Source organism: Pogona vitticeps, chromosome 2 (genome assembly GCF_051106095.1).
Source record: "Pogona vitticeps strain Pit_001003342236 chromosome 2, PviZW2.1, whole genome shotgun sequence".
NCBI classification, from domain to species: domain Eukaryota; kingdom Metazoa; phylum Chordata; class Lepidosauria; order Squamata; family Agamidae; genus Pogona; species Pogona vitticeps.
In genome coordinates this window covers 151,279,293-151,291,790 of record NC_135784.1, presented here as the reverse complement: position 1 = coordinate 151,291,790, position 12,498 = coordinate 151,279,293, and the positions used below count along the sequence as shown (strand labels likewise).

The window sequence follows — 12,498 nt, the reverse complement described above, 5'->3', positions numbered from 1 at the left end:
GCACAATTATATGTGATAAAAGGACAGTGTAGTATAATCAAAGATGGAATTTCCTGTCTAGTAGGCAATTTCTTATTGTGCTTCTGACAGGCATCAGAATCATAGGGCAGAACCTGTGATCGCCGCAATAAAAAGGGTGCTAACGTGGTCCTCTCCCATCCCAATTCAACTGTCTATCAACATAGCATCTTATAAAGAGGGATGAGTGGCAATGGTACAGTATGTAGGCTGGGCTGAGGTGGTTTTCTGCTTGGCTACTTCAGCTGGTTGCCCCAGACTTTAGAACAGGGTGCAATCTGTGGTCCCCAAGAGGCCACCCCCCAGTAAAACTTCCCAATTTTTAAATCCAGAACCAGTGATTTTTCTGCTGCCAGAGCACATATTTTGGGCCATTGAACCTTATGGTCTCATGTTGCTTTCCAGTCCACTGTCAGAAGTACATGGCTGGCTGCCATTCCCATAGGCACCATGTTATTCTTGCTGCAGTTTATCTGAATCAGTCCCTGCCTTCTTTGTGGGCCTCATTTCTATATTCATGACAGTGCTACTTGGGGGAAGGAGCTGCTACAGTCTTATATGTAAGAGGCCCACAGAGCAGCCTTGATTTCAGTATATCATGGTCTGGGTTGAGTTTGAGCCTCACTAGTATTTTTAACATGGCGCAATTGTGTATTCATTTTTTCCTATCTTAGGGCAGTAACTTCCTGCGTGCCTTCCGCACCATTCCAGAGGCAGCTGCCTTGGGGCTGATTTTGGCCGATTCAGATGAAGCTACAGGGAAGGTGAATTTAGGCCGGTTGATTCAGAGCTGGAACCGGTTCATTTTGACCCAGCTTCATCAGGAAACTCAAGAACAGGAAGGCCCTCAGGCTTACCGGGGCATTGGCATCAGGTATCATTAAGACACCTCCATCCTTTCCTCCCTCTTCCAGATTGAGATTGGGATGGTACACCCCAGGAGGATGAGACTGCAGAGTTAATGGTGGCTGCTGCCTCCTGGAACTTTGAGGAATCTGCCTGCCTGTTCTGCTGGTTGCCTTTGGTCTAAATTACCATTAAAGTTTAGGTTCCAGAACACTAATTCCTGAACTGTACCAGTTTGTTCTGGTTTGATCTCAGCAACAAACCTCTTTTTCCCCCCTGATGTCACCATTGTACTGTTTCCCACTTGAGAATAGAAGTAGTTGTTCTCCTTTTTTCCTCACTTTTTCCTCCCAGATCAGCATCCTTCTGAGCTATGGTAGAGCATGCTGTGACCACCAATTGCAGAAAGAGGACACTCTGTCCCCATGCAGAGAACATATCTGCTGAATATTCAGAAAAAAATGAGTAGTGTCAGCTTGCTGAAATTCTGAATTTGAACTACAGGCAGACAGGAAACTTGAATCAGACAGGTCCTACAAAGAAGCACAGTCATCTTCCCTTTTAAACTGTGTTTTCTGCTTGAAAAACAACTTCAGGCTGATTACATTTAATAGCTGTTTTCTGTAGCGCAAGGGCACTTCAGCGTTGTCTTCCTGAATGTCAGATCAGTGACTCTGCTGATCTAGTTCTTCTTTTCTTTCTAGTAACTTTGGCTCTTCTGGGGACTCGGTCATCGGGCAGCTTTTCAGCTGCGAAGTGGAAAACTGCAGCATGTGTCGCTGTGGCAAAGAGACTGTCCGAGTGTCTTCTACACTTCTCTTTACTCTCTCCTACCCGGAGAGTAATGGTATGAAGTTCAGCTATCAAAATCAGGATCAAAGGAAATGTAGAGAAAAGTTTGCCTTAGTGGAACTAATAAGATCACTCCTTGAATACCTTGCGTACCTCGGAAACCCTACTAGGGTTTACAATCAATCAGAATCAACTTGCCAGGGCATCGTGCAGCACGCAGAATTCAAAAACTAACTATAGGATGACTGAAGAAATCTTGGGCCTTCAGCCTGGTGCCTTCTCTTGGGGATCTTAAAGCCTTCCTGGCTCTTGCTGGAGATTAGGGCAAGTTCTCTGCTGAATGGCGTGTTTTGCCACAGCAAATTATCTCTAATTACTGAGAAATTTCTTCCCTCTCCTCTGGTTGATTAGGTTTGACTATCTGGTTTGATCTTCAGAGCTGCTCAGGGTTTCTTCCCTTTTTCTAGATAAAATCAAGGACTATGAATTTGCTCAGATCTTAAAAAGAAGCATCTGTCTGGAACAGAACACCCAGGCCTGGTGTGAGAACTGTGAGAAATACCAGCCCACGGTAAGCAGGAAGTACCTCAGGCTGTGTTGTGGATAGAGAGGAAATCCCTGTGCATGGCTCAAAGATTTAAAAAATAGTCAGGACTGGCCTGAGAAAGCCAGGTAGCCAGCCCGAGATCTGGCACCAACACCTAGCTTTTCTGCTGGTGAAGTTTGTAAGGAGTTAATCTCATCCTTAGAAGGCTTCTTTCCTTTTAATGTTATGGATGGGACCAGGCAATGTAAGTATGAAATGCTCATCTTTTTTCCCCACTCATTCTAGCCTCTGGTATCAATTTCTCTGAAACATTTGGTGCTGATACCTGCCAGAAAAAAAAAGAGATGAGTAGAATGGCCACTTATCTGACTGGCCAGTATAAATTTCTAGGGGACAGCCAATCAGGGGCTAGAGTAGTATCCATTATACTATCTTTGCCCCTTGGCCCTCTGTCACATATTTTTCTCTTTTTGCGGTTTAAGGTCCAGACTCGCAATATCCGCTGCCTGCCTGATGTTTTGGTCATTAACTGTGAAGTGAACAGCTGTAAGGAGGCAGAATTCTGGAAGATGCAAGCAGAGGTATTGGAGAATATACCTTTCCCCGCTCAGTTTGCAGTTTAGATCTTTCGAGGCACCCTTGGGCTGGGTCATAAAGTGCTTCTCCTGAATAGTCACCTGTGCCCTCTGTGCGTGCTTGCCCACTCAGGATGCCTGTTTCATCTCTGATGGCATTGGCCCTGGTTGTGACCTACATGCAGACTACCCAACAAATGTTAGCTAGTTTCTAGGATAAAACATGGAGCACTGACTATATCAGCTCAGCCTGTGTGTCTTTCTGTATTATCTTCGTAAGCCCCATTCAGTATATCTGCGTAGATCAAAGGATGGGTGGATGTGGAAGGTGGAGGGAGAGAGAAAGTGCGCTCCTACGGAGCGTTATGCAGGCAATTGGAAAAAAAGTAACATCCTGCCTGCCCCCTTTTTGATGAGCAAGAGGAAACAATCAGGATTTGGTGCTAAATGAAGTCACTAAATATGTAAATATTTAGAGCTTTTATTTTTGGCTTATCCTTTATTAACAGTATGCCTTTAAGAAGCTGATGATGAAGAAAGGATGTCTGGAACTGCCTAAGAGTAGAGAAATATCTCTTGGGGAATGGTAAGCATATACACCCAGGAGTGGTTTCTATAGCTGCCTAACGGTTTGTTCTTCTAAGCCAGGGGAGGCTCTGTGATTTACAGGCAGCATCCTGGGACATTTTTTTGCTGTCCCCAAAGCCACCCTAAAACTTTGCATGAAAAAAGAAACAAAGTGATTAAAAAAAATCCCTGTGTCTGCTCCTGGATGTGGTTTTTTTCATAGGGACTGAAGAAGAGGAGCCCCCCTCTCTTAAAAAAAAAAAAAACAACAATCTGGAAAAGTACTACTTTTGTACATTTTTAAAAAATGGTCCAACTTGGCCATTTCCGGGCTCAGGTTGGAAACTAGGAAGTTGCTGAAAAGATTTGAACTGCTTTGTGGCTGGGAATTTTTGGAGCTATGGTTAAAAAAAATCAACTCTTCACTTGCAGTGCAATTGATTGTTTTCACTTTGCTTTCAGGAATGAATTAGGAGTGGCAGAGGGGGGACACAATTATACCTCAATTGAAGAACTGAAGAACGTCTGGATTCCTTATTCCATCAAGATGAAGCTCTCCAAAAACAAATTGCTGGAGGTTTACAACTGGGATGAAAATGCTGAAGTAAAGCATCCTTTGGTCACAATAAACTGAAGTCAGAGTGCTTCACTTGAAAATACTTTTGTATTATTGTAGACTGGGGGCATTTAACCCAGTTCTACTCACTTTCAGGAACCAATCAGCTATGACTGAATAATTTCTGAAATAAGTTCAGTATCCGAACAACTGATATATTTTCAGTGGCCATGACAGCGATAATAAATTATTATATGAAATAAATGCATGTCTAGGAATCACAGTTGGGCTGAAACTCTTATGGGGGCATATTTAGACTGTGTTCTTGTAACACAAGAGTAGCTTTTGCAGTGCAGAGGTTATGTTTCACCTGATTTTAAATAAAAGGATAAATCTATTGGATGATCTGGGCTTGGTAACAGCAGACAAATAGGTTGTGGCCTTTCCTGATGTTGAGAGTTCTGTTGCAAAGGGATTGGAATTATTGTTGTGGATATGATAAGAGGAAAGGGGGGCCAACTTGTGGTAGCAAAATGGAACAGTGACACATACAGTATCCATAGAGTCATAAAGAGCTAAAACATTTTTCCTTTGTCTCACCTGGATGACAACTAGCAGACTAGAAGCAGACTCAGCCAGGCTGGTCTATATTCCAGGAATTCTCAGAATAATAGCCAACAATATTTAACTGCCCTGCCTTTCTGTCTGTGCCTTGCATATACATTTGCACAGTGCTAGAGCTGCTCAGAAACTGAGCCCCTTGATAGAATTGATCTTCTTTGTTTGCAGCTGAGTGTGTTGGATGATCAGGAGTCAACATATGTTTATGACCTCATGGCAACTGTTGTGCACATTTTGGACTCTCGGACTGGGGGCAGCCTTGTGGGGCACATCAAAGTAGGGGAGACCTACCACCAAAGGAAAGAGGTGAGCCTTTTGAAAGAGAATACATCTTTACAAACTTTTCATCTGTTGGCCTGTGGTGTATAAGCCTTAGGCGAATGCTGTTCTGCCAAGGTGTTCTGTTGCCATTTGCACTGGGACTGTTGTGGCTGGAAATAATCTTAACTGTCTGACTTATTGTCTATAAGTAAAAACTGACTCTGTTAACACACACACACATCTCTTTTTGTTCCATTTATCCAGGGTGTCACGCACCAGCAGTGGTACCTTTTCAATGACTTTCTCATTGAGCCTGTGGATAAGGTAAGGAGACCTGAGTAATTCATATTCTACATTCTTGACCTTCTATATATAAGAAGTATCTATCAGAGATCAAGTCCTGTACTAGATTGCACATTAGAAAAAAACATTGATACAGTAGGACCCCCATACCTGCAGGATCAGTATCCACTGTTTCACTTATCAGTTGCATGAAATTATTAAATAAAAAATCCCAGGAATACATATTTTCAAGTTGTATTACAAGAACTGCCCACTATAGGGAACCAGAGACTATGTGATACATACAGTGCTGCCTTGCTTAACAACGATAATCCGTTCCAGGAAAATCGCCGTTAAGTGAAAACATCGTAAAGCGAAAATAAAAACCCCATTGAAACGCATTGAAACCCATTCAGTGCATTCCAATGGGGTAAAAACTCACAGTCCAGCAAAGATCTTCCATACGGCGGCCACTTTCACTGCCTGTATAGCGAGGAATCTGTCCCTAAACACAACGGGGAGCCATTTTAATCACCTGGTGGCCATTTTGAAACCGCCAATCAGCTCTTCACAAAACGTTGTTTTGCGAAGAATCGGTTCCCGAAGCAGGGAACCGATCATTGCAAAGTGAAATTCCCCCATTCAGACCATCATTTTTGCGATCACAATTGCGATCGCAAAAAGATCGTCGTTAAGTGGATTCGTCGTAATGCGGGGCAATCAAGCGAGGCACCACTGTATAAGGTTTCCAGCATCTGTGGTAGGTCTTGGAATATATCCACTGTGGATATGGTGGCCCTCCTATGTATAGTAGGGTAACATCAGCAAATTAAGCATTTCTTTTTCATCCTGTGTAGGGGAATAAAAACTGCATGCCCTTGGAATCAGCGTTCAATCAGAAAGGGGAAGAAGCAGGTATCGATATCAGTCTTGTTAGAGAGACATGTAAAACAAAAGTGAGACAAGGAAACTAGATGTCAAGAAGTGTCATCAGGCTGGCAAGGGCTGAGTGCCAAGCTGTTACTCAGGCCCTGATTTACTAGCCATGAGGCTCTTGCACAGGAGTATTTGGGAATCAGTAGTCTGGCCTAGTTAGTGGCTCCCCTTCTAGCTAACCTAAGCACTATCTCTTAAGTACCGGTTGGCTGCCATCTGCACTAAGACAGCATTGCCCAGACTCTAATAGAACTCCATGCTTTACCATCCTGGTTGCCTGCACTCATGTTGAGGAACATCTGGGGGAACAGAGAATGGCACCATTATGGTTCTGGCTTCTCTGCTTCTGCTGAGGAAAGATCCCTGCAGAAGCACGCACAGCTGAAATACTTGTTGCGCTCCCATTTTCACGTTTCTTCCTTCTGGATCTACAGTGTGAGGCTGTCCAATTTGACATGAGCTGGAAGGTGCCTGCGATCCTTTATTATGTGCGAAGGAACCTCCATTCTAAATACAATTTAACCAGTGAGTAATACATGTGTGCATTTGATTATCTGGATGGGGCTCAAGCAGTTATTTGGCTCTCAAGGATCAGTTTCAGCCATGCTGTGCCATGGGTTTAGCCTTCTGTCCTTAAAGCTAAGGAATCCATCGATGATAGGTTTAGAAATCATCGGGTAGAATTGCTTAGTTTTCTCATGCATATTCTTTGTGTGCTGCTTTGCTCCTGCTACTTGGCTTTTTCCATTGTTTCTGATCTGAAACCTCCTTTATTTGCCAAGTCTTGATAGCTGACAAGTGATAGCCAGTAAAGAAATTACAGTAAGGCATCCCTCAGAAGAGTGTATCCTTACCAGGAGTTGCCCCACCCTACTTCACAAAAGAGGTGTGAGGATAAACAGTTGTTGGGCAGTGGTTATATGCTACAAAAACTAAAAGGACAAAATGAGTGAGTGCATTTTGTGAAGAGGTATGCTACAGTCAAGGGGAAGTGAAACATCATTGTGGTACAAGGAGAAGGACCTATAGGGCAGCATTGATGCAGGGGGAGGGGGGTGGCAGAAACCGTGGCTTTCAGGTGAAACTCTTTGCCAGTACCAGGCAAGATGAGTTTGCACTTTGGAGCTGGAAATCTTTCCTCTGAGGTCTTCTCCTTGAGGAGTATTCCCAGTCAATGTTGGGTCTGCCTGTTTTCTTTAGACTATCAAATTAAAGGTGTCTTTGAACTAAGAGAATCTGCTGATCAAAACCTTGTTCTCCCTTAAGTCAAGAACCCGATTGAAGCCAGCGTGCTGCTTGCAGAGGCCTCCTTGGCCCGGAAACAACGCAAATGTCATGCCACTTTCATCCCGCTCATGCTGAATGAGATGCCACAGGCCGGAGACCTGGTGGGACTGGATGCTGAGTTTGTCACTCTCAATGAGGTGGGCGTTGTGCTGAATGAGAGGACAGAAGGGAGGGTGGGAAGGCTTCTAACCTGGACTGTCTTGCATAAGGCCTGTGTGATCATAGAAAACATCTCTTCCCCCTTTAAAAACCTGCAACAGGAGGAGGCTGAGCTTCGCAGTGATGGGACCAAGTCTACCATCAAGCCCAGCCAGATGTCAGTGGCCAGGATCACATGTGTAAGAGGGCAAGGTCCGAACGAGGGTGTTCCTTTCATCGATGATTACATTTCTACACAAGAACAGGTATGCAGCTATTTCAGGAGATATGTGTTGGAAGTTATGTTGCACCCCCACCCCGAAAGCTTTATACAGTTGGTCTGCAGTTGTTTGCATGAACTGTTTGGAAGTGTTTTTCCTTTCACCTGAAGGCAGCTTTGCTGTGAAATCCTTTGTCCCTTTCAAGAGTGAGGAACCTGTGGCACGTTGGATATTGTAAAACCCCAGCCCTTGTCAACCCCTGCTGGCATGACTAGTAGTCAGAGATGATGGCAGCTGTAGTCCAAGAACCCCTGAAGAGCCACAGGTTCCCTACCTCCCCCCCCGCCTTGGCTGGCTAAGGATGGCTAACAGAAGGACCCATTCTCTTCATTCTGTCGACCTCTCATTGACTGGAAATAGTGGAGTGTGGGGGATGCTCGCTGGAGAGCAAAAAGATTCAAGAAGGAAGTACAATTCAGAGAACCAGTAGTAACTGGTAGCTCATGTAAATGTCTTCTTCCAGTTCCAAAAGGCTCAGAATGACTTGCCATATATGCTTGCTCCATAAAAATCATTGTCAAGGAGTGTTAAGTTAGTTATTTATATATAAGGCATGTTTAGCCTTGAGAAAAGAAGATTGAGGGGTGATATGATAGCACTTTTCAAATATTTGAAAGGCTGTTGTACAGAGGAGGGGCAAGATCTGCTCTCGATCATCCCAGAGTGCAAGACATGCAACAATGAGCTCAAGTTAAAGGAAGCCAGATTTCGGTTGAATATCAGAAAAAACTTCCCAACTGTTAGAGCAGTACGACAGTGGAACCAGTTACCTTGGGAGTTGGTGCGTGCTCCAACACTGGTGGCATTCAAGAAAAACTTAGATAATCACCTGGAAGATATGCTTTGATTGCATTCCTGCATTGAGCAAGGGATTGGACATGATGGCTTTGTAGGCCCCTTCCAGCTTCACACTTCTATGATTCTATGATTTAAGGTGACAAAGTGATCTCTTTGGTTGAGCAAGAACCTAAATCTGCAGGAACTCTGTTTAGTGAAAAGGGGCTATCCCAAGACAAATCCCTCCTTCTACACTCTTGTGCAAGCAGGACATCCAGAGGCATTCTCCTCCCTCCGTCCTTCCCTGGGAGGCCTCCCCTTCAGTTTATGGCCTTCTTCCACTGACTGAGCAGGCTGCCTCATGCCCACCCACCTTCACAAAATTCTCCCCATCTTCCCGGGTTGTCCTCATTGCTTTTCCCCCACCTTTCCTTTCAAGGGTGCCTTCCTTACTGTGAGAAGAAAGAACCTTCACCTAAAATTTGGTGTTGTTTTCCTCCACTGTTCAGTGACCCTAACTTTCCTTGCTCCTGTAGGTGGTGGATTATCTCACACAGTACTCAGGAATAAAGCCAGGGGATCTTGATGCCAAAATTTCTTCCAAACACCTCACCACTCTCAAATCCACCTACCTGAAGCTACGTTTCCTCATCGATGTCGGGGTCAGGTTTGTGGGCCATGGACTGCAAAAAGACTTCCGGGTCATCAATATCATGGTGACTGCCACTTTTTTAAAAGTTCTGATGTGGATCTTTCCCACAGGTGGCTTGTTTGTGTGGAAGGTAGAAATGAGCCTGCGCACATGTGCTCTTCTTCCTGCCAGTGCAGAACTTGGGAAAATAATGATGGGGGCTGTGAATGAGAATTCAGTACACATGGGAAGCAAAAGACTCTTAAGACAGGACAGCTTATCATCCTCTGGATAATGTTAAACTTCAGTCTTCATTATCCTTTGCCATTGGGTTTGGTAGTTAAGCTAGATGAGAGTGATAATCCAGTAGTACCAACCAGTATTCCAGGATATTGCGGTTAGATTTGCAAAAGTTTATATTCTTGGACATGAAGAGCCAGAACAGTCTGTATGAACAGTAAGATTGTGTTGTAGGGTGTAGAGAAAATTATTCATAAACAGTATGATTTGTTCTGGTACTAAAGCTGTCTTTTGCATTCACATTATATTTTTATTTTATTTCCATGATCTTTCCAGCTTGTTGGCATGATTAATTCTCCTGGCCTTGCCTCAAAATAAGTGTGCTTTTTACAACATGTATGCTACCTGTTTACTAATTTATTTATTTCATGTATTTATATCCTCCTGTTTAAAGATAGCCCCTTACATGGTGATTTACTAATTCCTTTTTATGTTTATTTGGTGTTTGAAATGTATGGGTTCCTGCTTCAAAAGCAGCAGTGAGGCATCTGTATTGTCCCTGCAGGCTGGATTGCCAGATCCCATTGGTCCCAGCCAGTGGTGAGGAATAATAGTAGTTGTACTCTACAATATCTGGTGGAGGACCACATGTTCCCCCATCCTTGCTCCAAGGGCTTAGAATGCAAAGGAATGAAGGTAGGAATGGAATAGGAATAGGAATGAAATGAAGGCACAAGCTGGGCATGTGTTTCTAACTTTATCAGCTGTTCATGCAGCAAAAAAAGCTAGGCCTATGGTTTTCAAATTATGGTAGCTTGTTAGGGTCTTCTCAGTGGAAAGGCCAGTGGTGGTGGTGGACAAGCTTTCTGAACAAGTCAGCTTTACCCAGCACCACATCTGTGCTTTCTCTGCAGCCACATGGGAGCACTAAGCTTGCACCTTCGGTTCACATCAGCCCATGGGTGAAGGCCAATCTCTTTGGCCAGTGCCCTTTGTGAACTGGTTACATGTCCTAGATAGAATGTGCCACAGTTCCTTCTAATCCAAACTGATTAGTTAAGGACCTGTAGAGTCCTCAGGACCACGTGCCACACCTCATTGTTGATCCATGTCTTTCTCCACAGGTTCCCAGGGACCAAGTAACTGACACTGTGTACCTGTTCCACATGCCCAGGAAGAGGATGATCTCACTGCGCTTCCTTGCCTGGTATTTTTTGGGTCAGTAAAAGACATTCTGAGGTTAAAGCTGAGCAGAATTTGTCTCTTAGTCAGTCTTACTTCCCCTTATAAAGGGAATGAAACATTAACTGGAGAGCATCAGCAGAGCTGCAAAGAGGGAGGATCCCAGGACTAGATGGATTTGTCTTGAGTGGGCTGAGAGAGTGAAGAGGGGAAATTCTGTGCCCCAAACAGTAGTCATTTGCATCAGGGCAGAGGACTTTAGCCAAGGGCATTGTTTACCATGTGCCACATCTCTTTCGGTTTCTCAAAGATCTGAAGATCCAAGGGGAGACTCATGACAGCATTGAGGATGCACGCACGGCTCTCCAGCTGTACCGGAAGTACATGGAGCTGAGTAGTGGCGGGTTGGAGCCCGACGAATTCCGCAAGGTGCTGAAGGGTCTGTACGAGAAGGGGAGGAAGATGGACTGGAAGGTGCCTGAGCCTGATGGCCAGAGCAGCCCCAAGAGTAAGCCAACGCCCCCTCCCATTTTTCCGTCTGTGCAGGCTTTCCCTTATGGGTCTATGTTCATAGCCCTCTGTCCTCATGCTCACTCTTGTGTGTGTGCAGTTTTGGCTGTCTGTGGTGAAATCGGTCTTTGCATTTCTAAGCTGGTGGTATACGTTCACAGAGTGGATGAGCTGGTATGTTTGTATGTCCCACAGGTCTGTATGCGCAGTTCCTTGTCCTTTCATATTCTGGAACAACCAATAAGCTGAATTTGGTTAAAATTTTGATTCCAAACATCTCCTATGGGGACTGATTTCACTACTGCAAGGATGCTGAACATAGTAGCATCTCTAAAAAATTTGCCAGTCTAAGTCATACAGGATGTGGATATGGAGCCCTCGAGCATCTGGCCTTTCTTTCATTAAACCCAACTGGCTTTGGTGGTATGATCTGTCCAGATTCTGTTGTATTGTTCCATTGTATGAGGCTGAAACGGGAGTTATTTCTGCCAGTAACTGGCCTCCTATCTTGAATGGGGCTTGCTGGAGTTGGTCTTCCCATGGTTCACGGTACTGTTTTCACTTCTCTGACAGGTGCTGCCGTGTTCTCAAATGTGTTGTCTCTCTAACCTGAGACTGCTTCACCTCAATGTCTCTTCAACAGAGGAATATGAAAAAAATTACTTCCCTGAGTTCTGGGTATCATGGAACATGGATTATTCACGCATATATTTCATAGGCCAAGAGACTTCTGGGCTGCTTCTGTGCCCCGTTTCTGGAGAAACTTCAGGGATCCAAAACCAAATCCTAAGAAATGACTCACTAGGGATGGAGGCTATGAAGCAGTGTGTATTGTGAACCACATGGGGGTGCAACAGCTCTCTGAATTTTGGATGCTGAACATGTATGCTGCACAGAAGAAAGATTTACGCATCGCATCCTGCCGTGGACGCTCAGTGGCCAGCTGTTTTGGCCTGTATTTTATACAAAGGGGGTGTTTGTGTGAAGTAGATCTGTGTGTGGTCCAGGAATCCTCTCTTTCTGTCAGTCTGTGTCGTACGAGCCTGAGGAAGGTTACCTGTTTTATTTTGCGACTGGGAGTTTCTCCTGAAAAAAAAATAGAGCTGGACTCTACTGCCATGGAAGCTTCATGGCTTTTAACTCTTCTGTTTTCTGTGTATGAGTTGTGGTTAAGGAATCTCTGAAATGCAATCAATCTGTGCAAACATAATCTTTTCCAGTCTTCTCTCTTCTTCTCTTGGTGTCCTATGTTACTGTTTTTTCCCTTCCTTGAAAAATCATCATTGGTCCCCTCTAAATGTAAGCAGCATGTTTATATTCTGTTCATTCCTACATAGACTGAGGCTTTAGCTTATCTCCATTTCTTACCTCATCTGGCTGGCTGGCTGGCTGGCAGGTTGTGACGCCAGAACTTGCAAGACTTCCAGGTCTGGAGAATTAGGCAGTCCATG

At 44.3% G+C, this 12,498-nt stretch overlaps 1 protein-coding gene across 2 annotated transcripts in view; it reads left to right on the top strand.

The window, feature by feature from the left end:
• Window positions 1-12,257, top strand: part of PAN2 (poly(A) specific ribonuclease subunit PAN2) — a 31,418-nt gene extending 19,161 nt beyond the window's left edge. For both annotated transcript variants that reach the window (XM_020784996.3, XM_020784986.3), the window contains exons 12-26: window positions 693-892; window positions 1,569-1,711; window positions 2,124-2,227; window positions 2,686-2,784; window positions 3,288-3,364; window positions 3,808-3,949; window positions 4,691-4,828; window positions 5,048-5,107; window positions 6,436-6,526; window positions 7,268-7,425; window positions 7,549-7,692; window positions 9,021-9,200; window positions 10,480-10,573; window positions 10,848-11,045; window positions 11,621-12,257. In XM_020784996.3, coding sequence (XP_020640655.3) covers window positions 693-892; window positions 1,569-1,711; window positions 2,124-2,227; window positions 2,686-2,784; window positions 3,288-3,364; window positions 3,808-3,949; window positions 4,691-4,828; window positions 5,048-5,107; window positions 6,436-6,526; window positions 7,268-7,425; window positions 7,549-7,692; window positions 9,021-9,200; window positions 10,480-10,573; window positions 10,848-11,045; window positions 11,621-11,655 — 1,863 coding nt within the window. In that variant the 3' untranslated portion in view covers window positions 11,656-12,257. The remainder of the gene's footprint in view (window positions 1-692; window positions 893-1,568; window positions 1,712-2,123; window positions 2,228-2,685; window positions 2,785-3,287; window positions 3,365-3,807; window positions 3,950-4,690; window positions 4,829-5,047; window positions 5,108-6,435; window positions 6,527-7,267; window positions 7,426-7,548; window positions 7,693-9,020; window positions 9,201-10,479; window positions 10,574-10,847; window positions 11,046-11,620) is intronic.
• The last annotated feature ends 241 nt before the right edge of the window (window positions 12,258-12,498 follow it).